This window comes from Hirsutella rhossiliensis, assembly GCF_020360975.1.
Source record: "Hirsutella rhossiliensis strain HR02 chromosome Unknown scaffold00008, whole genome shotgun sequence".
NCBI classification, from domain to species: Eukaryota; Fungi; Ascomycota; class Sordariomycetes; order Hypocreales; family Ophiocordycipitaceae; genus Hirsutella; species Hirsutella rhossiliensis.
The window spans coordinates 1799120-1822097 of NW_025408674.1; the positions used below are offsets into that span (position 1 = coordinate 1799120).

A 22978-nucleotide genomic window follows, 5' to 3' on the forward strand; every position below is an offset into this window, starting at 1 on the left:
TATAAACGTATATATAACTTATTATCCTTTATATCTTATTTACGCGTAGTACTTTACGATAATCCTTTTCCGTTCTTTTAGGTTATCTACGACTAGTATAAGTCCCCTTTCTTCCTTCTTAAGGAGTCGCTAAAGCTTTTAATCTTTAACGTAGAAATTTAGACTCTTTAGACGTAGCTTCCTATAGTCTTATTTAAAAAGGCCCTCCGGCCGTTTTAACGTTTAAAGGAAGTCTATAATTATCCTCGATTCCTTTAAGTAGTCCCCTTATAGCTTAGTCCCTTATACTACGTTTAAGTAAAAGTCTATAAATTGTTTAATATCGCTTTTTATTTCCCTATCTAATATATTAGAAGGTCCTTTAGGCTTTCTTAAGAGTCTATTAGCTATACTATTCTTCTTACCTTTAACGTATTATATAATAAAGTCGAAGAGGAAAATATAGCTTATTTAGTAAGTTATTATAGCTCTAAGAACGTCTTTAAGGGCACCTTTTAGTTAATTAACTAAGACTTATATATTAGTTTCTAGGATAAAATATACGCTATATAGGTATATTCTTAGTCTCCTAAGCGTACTTAATATATCTTAAGGTATATAAGTAAAAGCGGAATTTTAGGAAATTAAGGAATTACGTAAGACTACGTAATAAAGGGGAAGAAGGAGTATAAGGTAGGATTTTTAACGGAATTTATTAGTAGTATATTAGTATATAGAAGAGGTATTAAAGTTAATAATTCTTTATCTATCTACTAGCGGATATACTGTCTTATATAGATAATTATAGCTAAACGGAAGAACCTTTTAGGACTAGATTTAGGCTGCCGTATAGCCCTAAGACTAGGGAATTCCGTGATATCTCAAGTAAATCTAAAAGTGTCTTAGTTCTACTAATATTTATATTTAGAGGAGGTTAGTCGTGCTGGTATTCTTAAGAGGTCTTAGCTAGTATTCTAAGCTAGCTCTATTCCTTCGATTCCCGATTATATAATAACCGGCAACCTATTTAATATATAATAATATATAAAATAACGAGCGATTCTTACTCTATAGGATAAGATTTTATCTATAATTAATATACTACTTATTAGCTTATATAATCGGGAGAGTATATTATAGCTGCTTTATTTATAGTAGGAATACCGTTCCTTATAATATAGCCCTATACCCCCTCTTTATTATATTATATTTAGTTTCTACTAGTAACTACGTTTTACTTTCGAACCTTATAGGGCGCCTCTTTCTATCGACGATTTATATTAAGACTGCCCCTTAGCTAAGTAGACTAGTATTATATATTAAAATAATATCTCCTCTTCCTAAGCTAACGTCGAGGGATACTAGAAAGACTAAATTAGTAATAGCTTCCTTAAGGGCAGCTATCGCTTTTACTTATTTATCTCCCTATTCCTAATAGACTTCTTTTTTTAGTAGGTCTATAAGGGGTTTTACTAAGATAGCGAACTATTTAATCTAGATTCGATAGTATCCTACGATGCTAAGGAAAGCTCTAATATACGTTATATTAAGGCATCTTATCTATTCCTTAATTTTAATAACTTTAGCTTTTATAGGGCACCTTTTATTTATTCTATAAATATAACCGATAACTTTAGTTACTTACTAGTAGAATTTCGATTTAGCCCTTATAATTATATAACTAGAGAGTTCGACGTTAACTAAGACTTTATTAAGGTTAATAAGGTGTTTAAAGATAAATCTCCTTACTCCTAGCGCTACCTCTTTATTATTATACGTTATATCGGGCCCCTTAATACCTATATTATTAAGGAAATTCCTATAGATATTCGGTATAAGGTCTTATAAGATTCTTTATATTATCCTTATAAATTAGCCGACTAAGTTTATAGCCCCTTAAGGGAGTATATATATATATAAGAGGCTAATAGGTATCGCGAATATTATTAAGTTATAGCTTTTAATATTAAGAGGGATCTAATTATAGCCTAAAAAAAGGTCTAGGAGGGAAAGGATCTTATATATCGAGAAGTAGTCGCTAAACTTATTTATATTTAGTAGTAGGTTTATATCTCTTATTATAATAGTATTTATACGTATAGTAGAATTAATTAGGTATAGTCCTCTATCTTTCTTTACTACTAGAAAAAAAGGGTTCCTATAGGGCCCGTGCCCTTCTTTAAGGACTCCTATTTCTAGTTTAATTTTAAGGATATCGATAACTTTCTACTTTATCGCTTTTAGGATTAGGATTAAGGCTACTTACTACGCCTTATATTCTATTATCCTAATAACTTATAGGAGGGCTATAGCTAGGTCGACTTTACTTCTTTCTATAAAGTCTTAGGATAACGCTACTTCCTTATTAAATAGAATACTATCGAAGATCTAGATTTCTACCTTTATAAGAAAGCCCTTAAATTATTCGTAAATTACTTTAAGTCTTTCTTATATTAGCCGCTTTCCTTTTTATATACTTAAGAATTTTCCTATTAAGTATTCTAAGTAGGGTCTAAGCTATATCTTATCTTTAATAGTATTCTATTTAGTCTTCTTTTAGTTAGGGTCCTCTTTTAGCGTCGAGCCGTTTAATAGAGTATTATTAATAGGGTTAATCTTATTTACTTTTCTTTTAAAGAGAGTATTAACTCTTAGATTATATAATCTATAGGTCGTTTCCTCCCTATCTTAACTTTAACCTTCTAGATCTTTTTAAACTTCTTTCTAGCTCTAATAATATTTTTCTTAAATTCTCCTATAGCCTCTATAACTATAACTTTAATAATCTCTTTTACTATCTTAGATCTAATAGCTAGAATCGCTTTATCTCCTTTATCTATAATTAATTACTATTATACTAGTGCTATTAAGGGCTTGTTTACGCTAGTATAAGCTAGGTTAAGGATTTAGTTAGCGCCCCTTCTATAACTAAGGATCTTACCTCTTAGTAAGAGAATCTCGGCTATTAAGGTATTTATAAGGGGTTCTCTTTATAATTATTAAGTAGCTCCTAGGTTATCTTCTTTAACTTTTATTACTAAAGCCTAAAAAAAATTTCTTAGGAGCTAGGTAGCTATTTCCTATATAGTCTCCTTAAGCTTTAGTCTTTTATATACGTTTTTATTAACTATTAAGGTCGTAGTCTAAAAGGATTTTACTATTGACCTCGTCCGGAAGCTCTTATTTAATAGCTCCTACCGCTAGCGTAACTACCTAGATAGTACCGATCTAATATTTAACCTATATATCGCCGTTCTTTAAGGAATAATTAAATAATATACGCGCGGCTCTAATAAATAGTATGCTTAGGATAAAAGGGACTAAGACTCTATCTAGCGCAATATAAAGATAGATTAGTATCTAGGCTATACTTAGATAGAGATTAGTCTCTACCTCCTTAACTATATCTATAAGGGACCTAGTATACGCCGTTATTAATACTCTTATTAGTAGGATTTTAAGCCTATATACGTTTATATATCTTTTAGTAATAAGGTTTCTTTTAGACCTAATATCGATTAAGGCGCTTAGAACTTTAGCTTTCTAGCTACTAAGCTATACTTAAATATAGGGTAGGTCTTATATATACTTAAGCGAGCGGAAAGGTATAAGGACTATATTTATATATATTATAGGAATCGTTATAAGGTCCTTTAAAGTTATCTCTTAGTATCTTATTAAGAGTGCTACTTCCTATATAATAAATTTATCTTTCTCTAGTCTTATTACCTTTAAAGTTTATTAATTAAATAGTCTTTAGGCTAGTTATATTATGCTAATTATATTAGTTATAAACCTAACTTCCTTTAGTACTTATTAGGCTTTAAGGTACTTATAATCCGATTCTTTATAAGTAAGGTAAGTAAGCTTAATTAGTTTAACCTAGTATTCTTTATCTTATTCTTTAACTTATATTAAAGCTACCGTAAGTTTTCCTTATAGATATTTAAGGAAGAGTAAACTACTCTTTATATTATCTTTAGCTACTTTTATAACTATTATCGTAGCTCTATAAGGTCTTATATTACTCTTTACTTTCTCTAGGGTCTAGAATTTAGTGTTTTTTATACCTTAAGCTATATCTATATATCTTATACTAAGTCTCTCGCTTAGTTAGGGAATAAAGTCGATTAGGTAATTTAAAGGGATTAAGATTCTTTTATATATAATTTCTTTAATAATTTTATCTATAAGTCTATCGAACTTCTTATCTAGATCTACTCTATATCTATAGTATATAAGGATAATCTTTAGGCTAGTTTTTACTATTCTTATTATCTCGATTTCCTTTATATCTTCTTTAACTCTTTATCTTTTCCCCTTATAAGTATTAATCCCTATTATAGTTATATAGATTATCTAATTATATATATCGCTTTATTATAAGTTATTTATAATTATAATAACCGATATCCTTCTTACTTTTTTTCTTATATCGCTTACTTTTAGATTCCTTAGCTTTTACTTATATAGGCTTTTATATCTCTAAAACTAGTCTAAGAAACCGGATTCTCTTTTACTAGTAGCCTAATTTAAGTAAGATAGTATAACTATAGCTTTAACCTATTTTATAAGTAGTAATATAAAGGAGTCTAGCTATATATCTACCTAGTATATAATAAGCCTTTAAATATATATACCTATTTAAGAAAACCTATTAGTAAGTACTAAGGGAATTATACTCTTATTATCTTTTCTTCTAAGGTAAAGAGTCCTGTTTACTACTTTATATATTATAAATCCGATCTTATAGTCCTAAGAGTATACCTTATACTTCTCGGGGTAGTATCCTTTTTTACTATAATAGAAGTATCTCCTAGGCCGGTTAAAAGTATTAACCTAAAACTATATATATTAATTAGATAGGTAGTAAAATCCGATAGTATTTACGCTACCTCCTTATTTATAACTTAAAGAGTAGCCTTTACTATTAACGCGTTTCTATTCCCTATTAAGCTAGTTAAATATCTACTCTTACTAGCGAGTAAGGTTAATCTTTATATCTTTAAAGGCTTTTATTAAGTCTAAGATCTCCTTTATAGGCTATCTAGGTTTCTTATCTATTTTCTTTAGCTCTTTAAGAAGTTTTTCTTCGCCCTTATTAGATTCGGCTTCCTCTATTACTTTATTAATTTCCCCGAAGAGCTAGTCTTTCTTTAGGTTCTTAAGCTTTTAATTATAGACTTTAGATACTATATCTCGTCGCTTAACGTCCTAGTAAGGTGCTAAGTAGTTATTAATTATATAGATAAGGCTTTTATATAAGAGTTTTAAGATAACTTTAAATATCTTCCTATTTCTCTCTATAACGTTAATAATAAGCTCCTTTAGTATTATACGGTAGATAAAGTATAACTAAACTATAGATTCTTCTTAGCTATTAGGTTATACTTTATACTATAGGTATAAGTAGAGATTAAGCTATTTTATAACTTTTATAATAGTCTTAGGCTTTTTAGTATTATAATAGTCTAAGTAGTCGTTAGTAGTTTCTAGTTATTTAATATTATATATATAGTAGTATTAAAAGAGTCTTTTCTTTACTTCTTCTTAAGTAAGCCTATTTATAAGAATTTTAATAGTAGGGGCTTATATAAAGGAGATATAGACTTTAAGCTAGTCTATTTTATCCTTATTATAAATACGGTTAATATATATCTCTTATTTAAACTTCTTAAGGAATTTAGTTACGTTTTTACTATTAAATTTACTAATAGGTAGGAGTTATAGTTAGCGGAGTCTTCTTATAAGGTTATCTTAGCTTTTAGCGAGTATATCTCTAAGTCTATTAGTAATCTTATTAATATCTACCTTAATTTTCTTTATATTACTAGTAGTAAGATTAAATAATCCCTCTTAATAGTTAACGTTTCTAGATATAGTATGCCTATAGATTATAAGGTTACGAAATTTAGAGTTAGAGTTTTCGGAGTTAAAGGATATCTTATTATAACTATCTTATTACTTACTTTCTTATCTATTAGCGGGAGGTAAGCGTTCTCTATAAGCTACCGCGTAAAGGAGAGCTAAGGTTAAGGTTATTAGGGTATCCCTCGTTAATACCTATATTAGTATTATTAGTACGTATATAAGTAAGAGGTCTTAGTAGGGTTCTAGAACGGTCTAGATTACGCTATCGTCGTTATTTATATCTTTTAAAGTATTATATAAGGATCGTGGTTTCTTAACCGAGTCGCTAGTATTAAGGGTTATAAGGTTAATAATAAGAGCTCGGGGTTTTTTAGTATTAGCTTATTACTTTTCCTTTACTACTAGCGAAGGTAGTATTTAATTATTTATTTCCTAGTAAGTCTATCGCTTTATTAGGTCCCTAACTCTAGCTATTAAGGTAGTTGCTACTTTAATTATTAAATCCCTAGATTTTATTTTTTCTAAATAGTACCGTTGTCCTCTAGGTATTCTTAGCTTCGTAAAGCTACTTATCGCTATATAAATAGAACGGAATAACGAGTTTACGCCCTAGAGACTAGTTTTAATAAGGATAAGGGTATATACCTAAAGCACGCGTAGTACGTAGCTAAGGATTAGTAGAGTAATTAACTACGTAATTATCTAATTATCGGTCCTATATATAGCTCTAAGGGCCTTAGGTTATAGATATAAGTCTTAGAGATTTCTTTACTCTATGCCTCTTTATCTTTACTAGAGTTATATAACTAGCGGCCTTTACTTTAAAGGGGAAAAATAAAAATTTAAATTAACTATAATTAAGGAAGATATATAATTAGATAATCGAGGTCTTTATAACGCCTTTAAGTATACTTAGAAGTAAGTTAGAAGGGGAGTGCTAAGGGTCTTATCCCCCCCCCCCCTTAACGGGCTAATGTCTATAAGGGTATAATCTTACTTATTAAACTATCCTTAAAAAAGCGTCTATAAAAAACATTACCTTAATAAAGCTTTCTTAATCCCTATAGATATTAATTTAGTCGACTTAAATTTCCTTATATAGCTAGTCCGGCTATATAGGGGTTCGTTTAAAAATTCGTCTCTTAGTTTTCCCTTAGCTATAGTATTTATATTTAATAGTCTTTAAGCCCCTTATTTATACGCCCTATTATTAGCCTAGCTTATATACAGCTAAGGGGCCTAGGTAGCTAAGTTATATATACTAAAGAAGGCCGTTTTCTTAAGCTATTAAAAGAAGGTCTTTTAAACCTACTTTCTTTTAAGTAAGGAAAGCTAACTTCTTAAGTAGTTCCTTCCTATAAATAGGTTAGAATTCGAGAATAAATTAACCGAATCTCTCCTTAATAAGCTTAATCGTTTAATTTTTCTAGACTAGCCTTATAAGCTTAGACGTTATATCTTAAAAGATTCCTTCCTCTTAAGGAAAGTAAAAGGAAATTAAGCTTATTAAAAATTAAAGGTAAAAAGCTACCCTTTTTCGTTAAAGAATTTATATAGACCTATTAGGTAATTTTATCGTAAAATTTACCCTTCTATATCCCTCTATCTATACGGTTAATTCCTTAGTAATAAGGTATTCCCTCTATACCTTTTTAAAGGACTAGAATCGTAAGAGTATATTATAAATATTAAGGGAAGTACTAAAGTTAAGGATAGCTAATTTTTATAGGGGATAGTTAAAGGGTCTTAATAGGTAGTCCTACTAATCTATAGGGAAGATAAAGGCCGGATTTACTATACTAATAATTTTTCCTTAAATTTATAGGAATAAGGGTAGCTATATTAGTTACTATTTCTTAGTAACCTAAATCTTATCTATCTTCTTTTATAATAAGGGGTCCTCCTTAAGAGACTATTATATCGTTTCTTATAGCCTCTTTAAAGGGTTAAATCCTTTAGGTCGGTTTTCCTTAAAGACCTACTAGTATTATAATAACTAATAGCCTAGGGATTTATAAGCTAGGCAGCTATTTTATCTAGTCTTTTATTTCTTCGAGGAATCCTTATCCCGATCTAAAAGGTTTACTTAAAAACCCCCCTTTTTTACCCCTTATTACTAATTTTAACGAGGTTCGATTTCGACTAGTTCCTTAATTTTTCGACTAACGGACTAAAAGGTCTATTAAGGGACTAGTCGGGCCGGACTAACTAACGGGGCCGGGCCCGGAGTAGTAAGCGGGGCTAGGGCCGGGACTAAGGCAGCCGTTAAAGACGGGGTTAAGGCTCTCGAGGGAGGAGGAGCTAGAGGGGCAGCAGCCGCAGCAATAGTAGCAGAGGCCGTAGTAATAGGGGCTATAGCAGCTATAGGGGCAGTAGGTCGAACCGTCTAGGTTAAGTACTAGCTACGAAGGAATAAGACTACTTATTATTATACTCTAGTAGTCTCTTTATTTAGTTCTTAGCTAGCTTCTTAAAAGATAGTCGAGTAACTATTACTAATAAGCTTTATTAGTAGAGATATATCCTATAGCTATTAGCCGGAAAGAGCTTCTATAAGAAAGTATTAGTTAGCTTCCTTAAGGATTTCTTCTTACTTAGCTAGTTATAAAGAAGCTAGTAGGCTCCTAGTAAAAAAGGCTCCTAGGTATACTATATAGGTCTTCTTAATACGGTTAGTTATATAGCCCCTTAAGGGAGCTATTAAGGTCTCGAGCTTTAAAAGCTACTACTTAAGGGTCTTTTCTTTTTAAAGAGAAATTAGCTTTATAGTACTACCGGATTCTATTATCGCTATATAAGTAGTAGTTAGTAGCTTTATCTTATAAAGGTATTCCTTATAATAACTCTCGTAGTTACCTAAGGTAGTAGAAAAAGCTCTTTACTATATAAAGGTTAACTTAGAAGAGAGGGAAGCTCCCTCTATAAATTCTATTGCCCTAAGGTAAAGAGGGGGCTTAAAAGGGTCCTACTTATTAAAGAAGACTAAATTATAAATAGTTCTATCTATATAAGCGTATAGCTCCTTTACCTACTTATCTTAATCTTAGGGCTTTATAAGAATCGCTTTATAGACTATAAGGATAGTAAAGGAGTCGTTTTTCGATATTATTATAAAATAGGGGGTAGAAAAGTTAGTTAAAAATCGGCTTTTTTAATAAGAAGGGTAAAAGGAAGTTATAAAGGATATAAGAAAGGTGCCTTTTATAGTAGCTAGAAGGTATAGGAATTCTATTCCTCCTAGGCTTATAACTCTTATAAAGAGAGATATAAGAAGTATATAAAAATATATAAAGGTAAAATTAAAAGTAAGGGGTCGGATAGGTAGGGTAGAGATATTTAATTCTTATAAGGGTAGTAATTATAGTAGGGGAGTAATTATTATATTGCTTTAATTATCCTTCTTTCCTCTATCTAACGCCCCTCTTTATACCCGTCTAGTATCTTAATTAATAAAGAAGATCCTACTTAAAGAAGCTACTAATATCCTCTTAACTACTAAGCTTTTTACTGGTTTTTTCCCCTTTATTCTAGCTATTGCCGGTATATCCGTCTTATCTCTCGCTACCTTTATAGGAAGCTATCGCTACTTCTACTTCCCCTCTTATCCCTACCCTCCTCTCTATACCTCCTTTTAGCTCCTTCCTTAAAACCTGTTTTTTAGCTTCCTTAGTCCCTCTTACTATAGGATATCTCCGAGAACTATAAAATTAGGCTATGCTTTGCGATAAGTATAGGACCGCTACGAGGCCTTATAAGTATATTCTTTTCCTTTTAGTCTCTTACTATAGATATAAATCTTAGTACGTTCTTACTTTATACTTCTTTATCTTTACTAAAGCTATATAATAAGTAACCTTTATTTTAAAGGGGAAAAAATAGACGTTTAAACTAATTAATATTAAAAAGGATATTTAATTAAATAATCCGCGCTCCTTTAAAGTCTTTAAGTATACTTAGGGGGGCTAGGGTTTTCCTCCTTTATTAAGGGTAGTACTTATAAGGGTACGATCTTACCTATTAAAGTAGTTATTAGTATTAAATATTTAAAAGAAAATAAGGGGTCTTTATTAAGAGCTTTTTAAGCTATTATTATATAGAAATTTTATACTTTTAATATATTAATATATCTTAAAGGTATTAAAGAACTATATAGTAAAGAGATTAATAACTTAATAAGTAACTTTAATATTAAAGTCCTTAAGCTAAGATAATTATATTAAAAACTTATATTATAGGATAAAGGCTAGATCTACTAGGTATAAGCTAGAGATAGGAAGAGCTACTCTTATCTTATATATTAGATAGCGAGGACCCGTCTAGATATAAGACGGACCTAGGGTCTAGATAGTTAAAAGGATAAGCTTTTTACTCTCACTACTTAGATAATATATCTTATAACTATCTAGAGCTATAGGAGGAGAGGAATGGGGATGGATGTCTCACGGTCTCACCTCTCCGCCGGGATAATGCCCAGCAGCTCCATGCTATTTCCTAAACCCTGGCGGACGCAGACTGCAGCACGGGCGAGCATAACATCACGCCCTTATTTTTTCCTGCAACTTAGATTACGTCGTAGGACGACGAGAGCTAATATTCCAGACGGAACAAGTAGGCGAGTATGGTATTTGGCTCGAGGTTTCGCAGGGCCGTGGTTGTTAGGTCTAGATATTGCGCTATCAGACGCAACAGGTCGACATAGTGCCGTTTGCCTGTCTCGGTGTCGAGTGCCGTAGGGTGGTTCTCGACATATTTAGCGATGTCGTCTCTTGTAAATCTGGCTTTACGCAGAATCGAGTTCAAGCGTGCGTGGCAGTATTAAACATAGGGTCCCGCATCACCCTCAAACGACGACATCCGTACGATATCGAATAGGTAATTGTTGACTCGCTTGCCCGACATATCCTACACCATAACGGCAGATATGCCGATTCGGTAACAGCCTCGGGGTCCGGGACCTTTGCGTACTTGGTGGCATTACGGCGCATCACCTCATGCGTGGGTTTTCCGGTCTAGTCGAGAATTTCGCCAACTTGACGTTGCCAAGCCGTGAGGACATGCCGATGACTTTGCCGATGATAGTATGCTGTAGGCGGGCGGCGAGGTCGGCGCGTCCTATTAGCTTAATAACTTTGAAGAAGCGCTGGAAATAGAGATCTTGCTCCGATGACACGACATAGATCATCTAGTCGAAGGCGTATTTATTCTCCCTCTCCAACACGGCAGCCACGTCCCGCAAAAGATAGGTAGTAGTGCCGGTACTTCCGCGGACGACGGCAATATCGAACGCCTTAGTGTTGTGCTTCTTGAAATCTATGGCCCACGACCCGTTATTCTCTTCGCACACTCCCTTCTCTTTTAAGATGCGCTCCACGGTCTCGATAGTGGAACTCTGCACTAGGATTCACCGGAATATTCGTCAAAAGTGATGTTAAGGCGTGTATACGTCGATATATATCTCTCGATGCTGATATCGCGAAAGCGACGTCACAGTGCCACCGCCTCGGGATCACCATCTTCCATGCGACGAAAGTAGAAATTGCGTTCGGCGAAGAGCCCCCGCGACTCGATTTCGCAGGGATCACGACCCTTATCGCGGGCCTTCTTGCTCTCGTCTTGTCCCGGCTTGAAAAGGGCGTCTATGCGCGCATAAACGTCGAGCAGATGCTTAAGTAGCTCGCGGGCCAGCTCTTCCTCGGACCCGAAACGCCGCCAACCAACAGCCAGGAGTCCAAACTGCTTGCCCCAATCTCCAAGGTAGTTGAGCTTGATCGCATCTCAGCCCACGCTCTCGTAGAGATTGGAGATGAAGGCGCCGATGATGGTACTGCGCAGGTGTCCGGTGTGAAACTCCTTGACGATGTTGGGCGACGAGAACTCGACGATGACCCGTCTGCGGCTGGGGTGGCCTGCCGATGGATCACCGAGGCCGACATACGGATTTTTGCCGTACGAATTTTGTCGTTGGAAGACGTAGAGAAGAATTAGCCGTCCGAGAGAATGCGAAGTGAAGAAGATGGGTAGATGGATCCCAGCGGCGTTTGACATTCGGAAGAGTCGGTGGTTAGCCGGAAAATCTGCAGCGAAGTTAGCACATTGCTCGACCAGCTTCTTCTCCTTTAGACGCAAGCGCGGCACCGGTATCGTCAGACCATCATTAGCTAGCGTGTTGGAGGTCTGGATGGCTTCTTAGGCGAGAGCGGGCTCGCATCCGGCGAGCCTGGCTCGGATGTCGGCGAGGTAGACACGGTAGATATCGACCGGTCTGCTGAGGACGCAAGCATCTGGCAGGCCTTGGACGGTGGGGACGGGGTTCGCTCCAAACCCTTGGAGCAGGGCGCCGAGACGGTCCCGTGTAAGAGACTAAGAGTCGACATCTCGCTGCAAGTATCTAATATCTATGTGCATAGAAATTGCGCTGCCCCCTCGACTTCTCCGAATCGCTGGCCGAGAGTCTGCAGTTCTTTAGGCATCAATTTCAAGATTTTCGGCCTTTGCTCCCTCGGCGGGCTTTGAGCTTTGAGTCATCAGCCATTTCGCTGTCTCTTTTCCTCTGGTTTACATGCCTTGAGGAACCAAGTGATGCGCGAAGGGCGCCACAGGGAGTGGTCCCAGCGCCCAGAGCACAAGCCACAGCGCCACAAGCGCCGCTGCACCCGCGCGCCAGGTACATACATGTCTAATGTCCAGCGCCTACGGCGGCCCTTCTCAATAGAATCATCATCCTTCTTAAATTCGTCGCCCCGAAAGCAGCGCCCGGGACTCACTGGAAATCGAGCGGGAAGCGATCGTTCTGCCCCGCCCCTGACAAACCCTACGCCATGGGTAACGATGGTGGCTCCATCCCCAAGCGGCGCGAGCTCGTCAAGAATGCCTCGCGCGCTCCGACAGTCTCCGAACTCAAGGCAACGGCTCTCGAGTCCCTCAGCCATGCCTGGGCGCACTGCGCACTCAGCGGCGAGCCTCTCGACTTGAACGCCGCCGTGTCGGATGGACGTGGCCGGCTCTACAACTACGAAGCAATACTCAACAGTCTCATGCCTACCGACGCGCCGGCAGAGACGACCCCGGCGTCAATGGGAATCACATCACTGCGCGACGTGGTCAGGCTCAAGTTTTCAAGAAGCGGCGATGCGTGGGCATGCCCAATCTCCATGAAGAAATTGGGCCCGGCTACCAAAGTGGTTTACCTGGTCCCCTGTGGCCACGTCTTTGCCGAGGTGGCCCTTACTGAAATCCAGGAGAAGAGTTGTCCGGAATGCGAGACGGCGTTCGATGCTGAAAACGTCATCGTCGTGCTTCCGACGACGGAAAAAGACATGCAGCGGATGGCGAATAGGTTGGATGGGCTGCGAGCCAAGGGCCTCACCCACGCTCTAAAAAAGGACAAGTCGGAGAAGAAGAAGAAGAAGCGGAAAAACGACGATTCAAACGCGGCCGGAAGCGAGGCGAATGCCGACGAAATAGCACTTGGAGACGGCAACAAGCGATCGCGGCAGGGCGGTGACTCGAGAGTCAGTGGCATCAACAATCCCTTGGCCGCGTCCTTGACGGCAAAAGTCCTGGCCGAGCAGGACGAGAGGAACAAACGGCGACGGCTAGCTGCGGGAGCCGGCCCCAGGGCTCACGAGACGGCCAAGGGTTGAAGAGGGTATTATGGATCAGATGTCTTGTTTGTGATACCCCTTACGAAGTACTGGTTGTTGGTTCCGGCGTCGCTCAGCATCTGGGATTGGCGAGCATGTCAGAAATGTTCTCTCGTCAGATTCGAAGCCATTGCATGAGACTGCCTCTCACGCCGACGGGGGGCTTGCCTCGGGTGCTTCTGATGGCGAGTTGATGAGAAGTCATGCCGAGGGGATTTCTTTGAAGCCTGCGCTTGGTCCACCTTGTATGGGAAATGCGTGTTTTGTTTTGTTTTTTGTTATCCCTGGCGCGATTAAGCGACGCGGCGGGAGTCCATGCCGGCCACGACCATGCAGGATGAGGACGCCGGCAGGAAGCATAGAGGAGTGGAGCTCACCTGTTATTCCCCATTCTGGACGAGATCGGATGAGATGCTTTTTCCTCTCCGTCTATCCTGGGGGAGGACGGATGTTGATATAGTTGGCGTCGGGTTGCATGGACGCACGACTCCACAGGCTCAACAAGCAGATCCCCGTCAGTGCCCGATGCCTTGAAACATGGCCATGCACCGTGTGACTGGCGTGGAGGCAGGCGTCTGTACTTTACAAGCAATATGCACGAAACATGCACACGTGGAAGAAGCGTTCAACATATCCGCTGGACGGGCTGCTGGAGCCTCAAGCCGCGTCTATCTCACCCCCACGACCTCCACGACGGAGGTGCAACCGCAAGGCATCGCTCAAACGGTGCGTCATGCTCCAAATCTCCATGCGTCATCCCCCAAACCTCCACAAGGCTGGGCCCGTCGAAACGCAGCGCATGGCACCGGGAAATTTGGACCCCGTCAGCCATGATGCTGCTCATGCAACAGCGGCCATCGCCAGCGAATCAGCGCATGGGGAGCAGGGGTCCGACTGCGTAAAGCCATCGACTCCAAGCCCCTGCTGCAGGCCTAGAACTGGCAGATGAGGCTCGTAACGTATGTCCTTGGAGGCTGAAGCGCGTGCGGTATCAATACGTGAGCAGCCTCACACCCTCTCGGCGACTATACTTGTCCCAAGACTCGCCCCTTTCGCCGCTTACTCCTGGACTTGGATTGCCGTCTTCTAATTCCCAATTGCACGTCCCCTCTGCGCTCCTGTACGATTGGACACAGCTCCGACTTTGCCAGCCTCAATGACAGACCATCTCTACGGCCAAGGCCCCCGCGGGACCGATCCCCCTCGCGCTGCCTTCCATCTTCGCCAGCAGTCTCGACAGAGCAGCCAGAAGGGCGACCAGAAGGGCGACAAGCTCCTCCCCGCCATCGAGGTCGACGGCAACCAGTCCCGAAGGCGTTTCCCCGAGAGCCTTCATTTCAACCCGGGCAGCTTCCGCCTGCGCTCCCGCACCGAGTCGACCCGGAGCAGCATATCCTCGGCCCATATCCCCGACTCGGCCACCACGTACTCGGTTTCGACGCTTGCCAGCCCTCTGAGCTCGAGTTATGCCAGTGACATCCAGGAGCGCTTCGCCGCCTACTCCATTGACGGGCCAAGCGCATGCAGCCGGATTCGCCATCGACATCAGCCCTCTAATGCGACAACGTGCTCGACCTTCATCAACGACGACAATGAAGCGCCGCTCGATTCGGCCTTGCCAGACTTCGCTTCCAAGATCAGGGACCTGCTCGATGACGGTCCCCAGCCCGACGAGATGAGCGAAACGCCGCCTGTCAAGTAAGCCCCCGACGCTCGTCCGTCACGACCGTTTCGTCGGCTAACCCTCGCCACCGTAGTAGTCCATCGCAGGAATCCTTCATCAAGAAGGAGGAGCCCCTGTCACCAGACGAGCCCTTGGAGTGGTCGTACAGCCAGCGCCAGCGCCAGCGCGACTCCGTCTTGACGGTGACCAGGTCTGACACGACCTCCGTGGCGTCAGATGACATCTCTCAGGACGATGCCGATACCGTCTTGGACTACACCCTTCAACTGGCCTACGGCATCGAATTGGAAGACACGCCAACGCCGACCGACGTGCTACGCCCATTGGTCCACAAGTTTATCAGTGATCTTGGGCAGCACATCTGGCAGGCGCCTTCGGAAGCCCACACCACACAGACTATGTTGTCTTCCAGCTCGTCAACCCCTTTTCAGGGCGCCGGCGCCGGCGGCGACAGCTCTAAATTTTATGGCAAAAGGAAAGCGCAGGCGAGTGGTGACGACGGCGGCGATGAGTTTAGCGATGGCGAGGGCTCGGGATTCGGTTCTGCTAAGCGGGCAAAGCCAAGCCCACGAGAAGAAGATACCCTTCGTCTGAGCTGCCCCTTTCGAAAGCGGAATCCCCATCGCTTCAACGTCCGTGACCACCACAGCTGTGCCATGACCTACTTTCCCAAGTTTGCCGAACTGAGGTGAGTTTTGTTGGGCACTAATCTGAAACCATCGCGTCTATCGTTCCTGGGGCTCACTCACTCGCAAATTCTCAGACAGCACATTGTGAAGCAGCACAAGCGAGACGACCCCTCGGCCTTTATCTGCGACAGATGCACGCGCGACTTTCGCACGCGAAAAGAGCTTCGAGATCACCAGCGGCAGCCTAAGGAGCACATGTGCGATATCTCTGACCACGACCCTGAGGCGGGCATCGACGGCCCAACCGCCGTCAAGCTCGTCAGCCGCAAGCGGGCCAGCGGCACGTCGGCCGACGTTCAATGGAGGGAGATTTGGAATATTCTCTTCCCGGATGACGAGGACCAGATGATCCAACCATACTGTAAGTCGCTTGCTGTAGATGCTCTCTCGTCACGGCACTGATTGGTTCCGTAGGCTATACTCCCGTCATCGAGCATTTTGAACTCTCTGCACAGTATCTCGCTGCCTTTGAGTTCCTCCAGTCGTCGCTTCGCAGCAAAATGTCCAACCCTACGACCCTGGAGACGTTGGCAACCAAGTTCCACCAGTGCTTCATCGAGACCATCGAGAGTTGCGCAACCGTCGCCCGCACCATGCCGTATACCAACCGCAGCAACAAGAAGAACGAGCCGGCCCGGGTGCGGAGCACTCATGGCCCAAACCCACGGAAACCGAGGGTGATGGCGTCCAGGCCGGACTCTGGCGTCGTGCTGGACGACGGCTCCGAGGAGAGCGGCAGCGTATTGGGCTTATCCGCGCTTGGCCACAGGGACAGCGTCAGGACGGTCAAGGGTCTCGCCCCGAGGCCGGGGAGTTATCTTGCTTCTTGTTCCGCGGGACCTGGAGCGGCCATGCCTGCTCCAGCTGCGCCGCCCATGATCGACGGGCCCCTTGTCGGACCGTTCTCGTCTCTTCCGCTCAGCGTCACCACAGGCGGAGTCGACTCGGGAGCCGCCGTTCGGGCATGGAACAACAGTGTCACCTACGATCAGGAGCATGTTGGACTCAGTATGCCGCCGGACCAGTGGATTTCAGCAGGAGGCTTGACGCCGCATGCCGAGTTTGCAGCCATGGATGAATCGTTGCTCTATCAGACCGATTTCAGCATCATGGGCGATAGCTTCCCAAGTTTTCATGATCGATAGGAGCCGAAAATGACCAACTGTCTCTAGCCTTGACACTTGACCCAACCAGCCTCATGGCCTTTCCTCGAGACAACATTGAAACGCTGAAGATTGTCGCGAGATCGCTCCAATCGCCCCAGGCTCATCAAAAAAAGAGGTTCCGCTTGAAGTAGGGTTGCAAGTCCGAGGTTTCTCAGAGATAATTTGAAATGAATACAACACACTCGTCAGCAGCCCCTACCAGTACGGAATTTAGCAAATTTTCGTGCTGTGTCGATTACCGTATCAAAGGTGTCGCTATTGAGTGAGTCGCCCCCTCTTGGCCTGAAGCAATTTAATACCTAATCCACGTCAGCTCTTGCGATGCTTCACTGATGCCGTTCAGAAAGGGATGACAGTGAGTCGGCTCAGGCGGTGGATGAAGTGAGGCACTACCGCAGTCGCCTGGCCAGATGGCATGTGAAGGTAGGAGGCAAGTAACTTGTCGAGATGCGAATATTTCGGTGTCTCCATTGTTTACAGTCTTGGAAGGTTGATGCTTTGTCTCGTAGTACGATGAGCTTACCATCCTTCCACATCCGGCCCTCGAAAGCTGAGATTCTCCCGCGCTGGCTTCTGCAGCTTTCCGTTTACCACATTATACCTAGCCGTTACCCTGCTCCATGACTCGTTCCCGGCGGCCATGTCCTCCAAAAAGTCAATGTAACGGAGGCCTTGAGGGGACATGGACTGCCCACAAGCTTTCTGTCCAGCTATAAGGCGAAAGTGTACCTCTTCGACCTCGTGTATCAAATTTGTGACCTGAGCGCGAGCAGTCCCCAAGTCGACGTTTTGCTCTTGCATAATGATAGTTACCGCGTTGACAATATTGCCGCCAATTTTGTTCCGGTGGTAGCGAGAAGTGAGCAATTCCTTGTCTAAGCTATAGAGGTCGTTGACAAAAGCAACATGAGCCGCGATGTTTTTTTCTAACTCTCTCAGCCAGGCGCACTCATCAAGGGGGAGCGCAATATCTAATGCCCACTTTGCCAATGACCAACAAAGCCTACATCGTATTAATTAAGATCCAGCGCACTACAAACAGAGCGATGCTCACTGTAATCCAAGATCTATCTCTCTAAACGATAGGTAAGACTTTAAAGTTGTTTGTTGACTTCTAGCGGGATCGACTTGAGACTTCCAAAACAGAGTGAGATGGTCTGTTACGTCTTTCGCCTTGCCTGAATCTAACTGCTCGATTTCGGTAATCACGTTAAGCAGTATCTTTGACCAGGTATAGTCGGTGAGATGAACCCTCTCCTTCAAAACACGCGTTTCGAGGAGGCCATTAAGCTTTTCTCCCTAATGGTATCGTCAATAATGAAAATGGGGCCCAGGACAAGAAATTAGCGCTACCTCGTCATGATCCATTTTGTCAAGGACGTCTGGATAGTTAGTATGCAAAATGAGATATGCTAATCTTATAACGTACCATCAAGTAAAAACAAAAGAGTAATAAGCCTAATACAAGGTATGACTCGAGAGTTGCGAGCCTCGGGAAATGTCAATACTGACCAGCGAGGCAGATCCATGTCGAGGAAAAGCTGACGCTCTGTCTGCGAACTAAAAGGCCATATTTCCGCGAAGAAGGCATTGTCAATCTGGCATACCGCGTCACCGAGGGCGTGGATTCGAGGAGTGAATAAACTCGTCCAGGGTAGCAGATGCGTTACTTGAGTTGACATTCGATACCCCGAATGAGAAGACGTTTCCTCGGTGAATGACGACGGCGTGTCGGGCAAAGTGTTTTCCATTGAAGTCGAATTGCTTTTGTAGGCAAGCCAACGAAACAGGAGTCACAACCGGACCCTGCGGTCTGAGAATCATGATTACCAGCAGTGTCCGGAAACTGACAGATAATTAAACAATAATGAAATGATACTGTGACTGTCCTCGAGGCGGTGTGCCTCATGGTTGCATGTTACGCATACCAAAGCGGGGCTGCGAGGCAAGCGTTGTTTCCACATTTTATCGGGTATAATAAAGAGGAGAAAGGATATCCAAAAGCTGGGAGAGGAGCTGAAATGGACCGATACAGGTAAGTCTCACGCAAGCGTGTCAGTCTTGGGCGTGGTGGCGGCGGCAGCTTCGTTAGCAGCCGGCTCGGCGTCAGTCTGACTGGTTGGCTGTTGCGTCTTGTAGCAGGCGCCGGCGCCGGTAGCTTACTTGGCTCGCCTAGCTTGGATTCATGTCTGAGGCATTATGTTGGCTTCTGATCGATTGCTCCATGCCTCTTTAGCAAGGGAATCCTTACATGCGATTTACTAAGGACGGAGGAGCTTCTCAAGCGCGGTAACAAAGACAAGTACGAAGCACGGGAAGATGCCGCCTATTCGTTAGCAGGGTGGGCCGTGTGACTGCGGCTAGTCCGAATACTTTTAGAATGAACCTTCGTATATGTAGGAAAGCTCAGAGCTGGTCGTCAGCTCCGTATAGCCGCCTTTACAACCATGGTTCTGGCTGCGCAGGTATTTCCAGTGTGACAGACCGTTGAGTTGAGACAGATGCCTGACAATGCGAATTTGGCATTAATTGGGAGAATATCTGGCACAGTGACAAAGATTCGTGGTCGCTAAAAGGAGGCCTCGTCACAAGAGGGTCGTAGCCTCGTAGGCACGAAGATCGAAGAGTCATGGAGTTACCGATATGACGCGAACTTGGAGCATAGCGTAGTCGTTATTGGCTCTGCAGGATCTGTCACGGGAAGAAGAACTATGCGACAGCGTTATACGCTTCATCAGGGACGTCTCGCGCCGCGAGGCACCTGGCCATCTGCTTCGTCAGCACCGAATCGCGGGATTCGGCGAGAGTGGCCTCGGATTGAAGACTCCGTTTACCTTGGCGGCTACATCCGCGACCTCATCCGGCTACAGTTAGTAGTGTAGCGGTGCCTAACAAGCTTAGCAAATAAAAGAAAATAAGTGTTTCTAGTAATTAAAGAGCTAATATTAAGAGATAAATTTTATTCACAATTTCTAATTTTCTAAGCTAGCTGGTATCGCTTTGTAAATATGGTATGCGTTTTAACCCTTGTTTCCTATCGACCAAAACTTTTGTCAAGTCACTGTAGCATTCCCATCACGATATCAATATACCATACAGGAGAGGCAACCCGCGACCGGGTTGCGCGAAGAGCCTTGAGGAACGAAGGTTTGAACAAGCGAAATGGATGAGCCATCAATTGGGTTAATCATCGCGATCTCTATGGCGTCAGCTTCAATGGCGAGCATCTCACGGCTTCCAGCGCGATCTTTTGCCTCCGACATCACCAAGTCCACTGCTTCTCGCACAATCTCTGCGTCGTAGTCTTGAGGCCAATTGATCCTAGTATCACGAACTCAGCCGTGATAGAAATACCGAAAAGTCTGATATTGCTGACAGAGCCACTTTTGTTGTCGAAATGGGCTTGTCAGTCTTCTTTATACCAGCCAAAGCTGTCGGACGGCGGGGCAGGCTTCGTCTTCATGATGCTATTCCCGACCGTGCGTTTGACGTCACGAAAACGTCGCCGTGGGAAAGATGTCTTACCGGGGGCCTCCTTTTTCTGGATCCGGCATTCCTCATCTTCCTGAGCGACTTGTTTGTTATGCGTCTCGCGCGGCTCGATTTTAAACCAATCGGCCGGGACTTTTGTCCCCCCACGGTCTCTAATGAGTGGTGGAGGTCGTGCATGGCTGGGCTCTCTCACCGCCTTTCATAGCAGAGGGAGGGAAGAGGGTAAGTTAGAGCAAGCACCAAGACAGGGAAGAAAGGACAGGCCATTCAAAAAGGGAACAACGACAGGGCGGTCAGGACCGATTTAGACGCTGCTGAAGTACAGTATAGTCAAGAGATCCACAACAAGAAGAAGGGCCAGATGCGAAACGATGAGAAGGAGCTTGAGAAACTACTAACAAAGTTATTCAACTCTGAGCACAGGGGCCAACGGGACAATCACGAGGACTTCACCCTCTTACGCTTTTCTCCGGCCCGTCATCTCCCGCGTCCCAGTAATGCTCCCCCCCATGCTTGAATCTCCTGCCAACAATGAATGGCATCTGCTCCCCTACATATGGACTGGTATATCAATCATCCTATGCTACTTGATTAGCATATGCTTCTACAACTTATACCTGCACCCGTTAAGCCATTTCCCGGGCCCCAAGCTGGCAGCCATGGGTTGGCTGTATGAGTTCTGGTTCGAGCTGATCAAGGATGGACAATATCTTTGGGAAATTGAGAAAATGCATGACAAGTACGGTACGGTACGAATCCACCAGCCCCTGAGCATCTACGAGCTGAGGGCTCATACCGCTTCAAATCTAAAGGCCCAATCGTTCGCGTCAATGCGAGAGAGCTACATATACGCGATTCACAATTTTACAGCACCATCTACACTGCAGGTGGTCGAAAAGTTGACAAGGATGCTGCAACTGTCAGGGCCTTTGGAGTTCCGTCGTCCGTCATTGCAACCGTTGATCACAATCATCACCGGGCACGCCTCGGCTACATCAGCGCCTATTTCTCTAGGCGCTCAGTCATTAGTATGGAGACAATGATGCACGAGCGTATTGGCAAGCTATGCCATCGTCTTCAAACTTGCATCAAAACCGGAGAGGTGGTTACCCTTGACTCGGCCTTTTCTGCCCTGACGGCCGATATTATCACCCAACGTTTCTATGGCGAGCACCTTAACTACCTCAATATCCCGGACTATAAGATGGCGGTGACTGAGGCTGCCCTCGGTGTGACGCTCGCCTTTCATCTTGGCCGACTTATTCCCGGCCTGGTGTCTGCCCTCAAGAAGATGCCGATATGGCTCCTGCAGATAATCTTCCCACCTGTTGCAGACCTGCTAGTTTTGCAGCAGTCGCTCAAGCATAATATCCTTTCCTCCTTAGATGATGACGCGCGCAAGAAAGATTCCAAGTCGATCATTATACAGGCGCTCAACGATCCCAACATTCCCCTTCCAGAGAGAGAGATTGATCGTTTGATAGATGAGAGCACCGCTTTTATCCTCGCCGGGACCGAAACAACGTCGAGAGCGCTTAGTGTCGGAATGCTACACCTCCTAACCGATAAGACTCATCTAAAGAAGCTGCGTGTGGAACTGAGTGCCTTGGCATCCAAGCCAGACAACGACTACTCCATGTCACAACTCGAAGCCCTTCCGTACCTGGTAAGCCTGATTCCAGATATTTCATACAAGAGACTAGAATAGTGCCGACTTTGACTATAGACGGGCGTTGTCCACGAGAGTATGCGCCTGGCCTTCGGTCCTGTGAGCCGTCTCCCACGAGTGGCTACCCATGAATCGCTGCATTACGGCGGCTTTACGATTCCACCGGGAGTAAGCAAATCTTTATGCAAAATGGGTTCCAATGGATCGTTCAATGTTTCCAACACCAAATAGACGCCCGTCAGCCAGTCAACATATTTTGTACATACTGATCCCACAATTTACCCCCACCCCCATTGCTTCGATCCCGATCGATGGACAAGAGCAGCACAAGACAGGTTCCCGCTAAATAAGTTTCTTGTCAACTTTACCAAAGGCAGCAGGCAGTGCCTCGGTGTTCAGTAAGTAACAGCCCCTAGTTCTTTCTTTAAAGTGTAGAAATAGCTGCGTAGCAGCAGTGTCGCCAACGTTATACGTCCCTAGGATGGCATTCACAGAACTTTACATAACAATCGCAAGACTTGTCGGCAACTTTGACATGGATCTTCACGAGACGACAATAGAGGATGTAAAGCTTCATCGAGCCCACCTTTTCGGCTACCCGAAGAAGGCTGCAAATACTGCAAATGTGCGAGGCGAAATTATGGTCAAGGTGACGGGAAGAGCCAACGAGGGACGCATTGGAGCAGTTCTCAAGGCCGAGACCTAACAAGCAGGCGGCCTCGGGGCGGGTGTTTGTACGCAAACGATGTCCACAATTTGACAAGGCAGTTGGGAATAAACTTTCC

General features: G+C 43.1%; 4 protein-coding genes across 4 annotated transcripts; 3 read left to right on the forward strand and 1 right to left on the reverse strand.

The window, feature by feature from the left end:
* Positions 1-11625: 11625 nt before the first annotated feature.
* On the reverse strand, positions 11626-11895 carry HRG_07539 (tRNA synthetases class I (R) domain-containing protein; the record flags this gene model as incomplete). The annotated part of the gene is made up of 1 exon (XM_044866010.1): positions 11626-11895. One exon carries the CDS (start codon positions 11893-11895, stop codon positions 11626-11628), a length of 270 nt encoding a protein of 89 aa, XP_044718974.1.
* Positions 11896-12668: 773 nt separating this feature from the next.
* On the forward strand, positions 12669-13493 carry HRG_07540 (rtf2 RING-finger domain-containing protein; the record flags this gene model as incomplete). The annotated part of the gene is made up of 1 exon (XM_044866011.1): positions 12669-13493. One exon carries the CDS (start codon positions 12669-12671, stop codon positions 13491-13493), a length of 825 nt encoding a protein of 274 aa, XP_044718975.1.
* Positions 13494-14649: 1156 nt separating this feature from the next.
* On the forward strand, positions 14650-17011 carry HRG_07541 (zinc finger domain-containing protein; the record flags this gene model as incomplete). Its single annotated transcript, XM_044866012.1, has 4 exons — positions 14650-15191; positions 15251-15865; positions 15941-16227; positions 16281-17011. The coding sequence occupies 4 exons, from the start codon at positions 14650-14652 to the stop codon at positions 17009-17011; spliced, it is 2175 nt and encodes a 724-aa protein (XP_044718976.1).
* A 4172-nt stretch (positions 17012-21183) lies between these two features.
* HRG_07542 (cytochrome p450 domain-containing protein) lies at positions 21184-22899 on the forward strand (the record flags this gene model as incomplete). The annotated part of the gene is made up of 5 exons (XM_044866013.1): positions 21184-21268; positions 21337-22190; positions 22251-22361; positions 22425-22591; positions 22674-22899. The coding sequence occupies 5 exons, from the start codon at positions 21184-21186 to the stop codon at positions 22897-22899; spliced, it is 1443 nt and encodes a 480-aa protein (XP_044718977.1).
* Between the last annotated feature and the right edge of the window lie 79 nt (positions 22900-22978).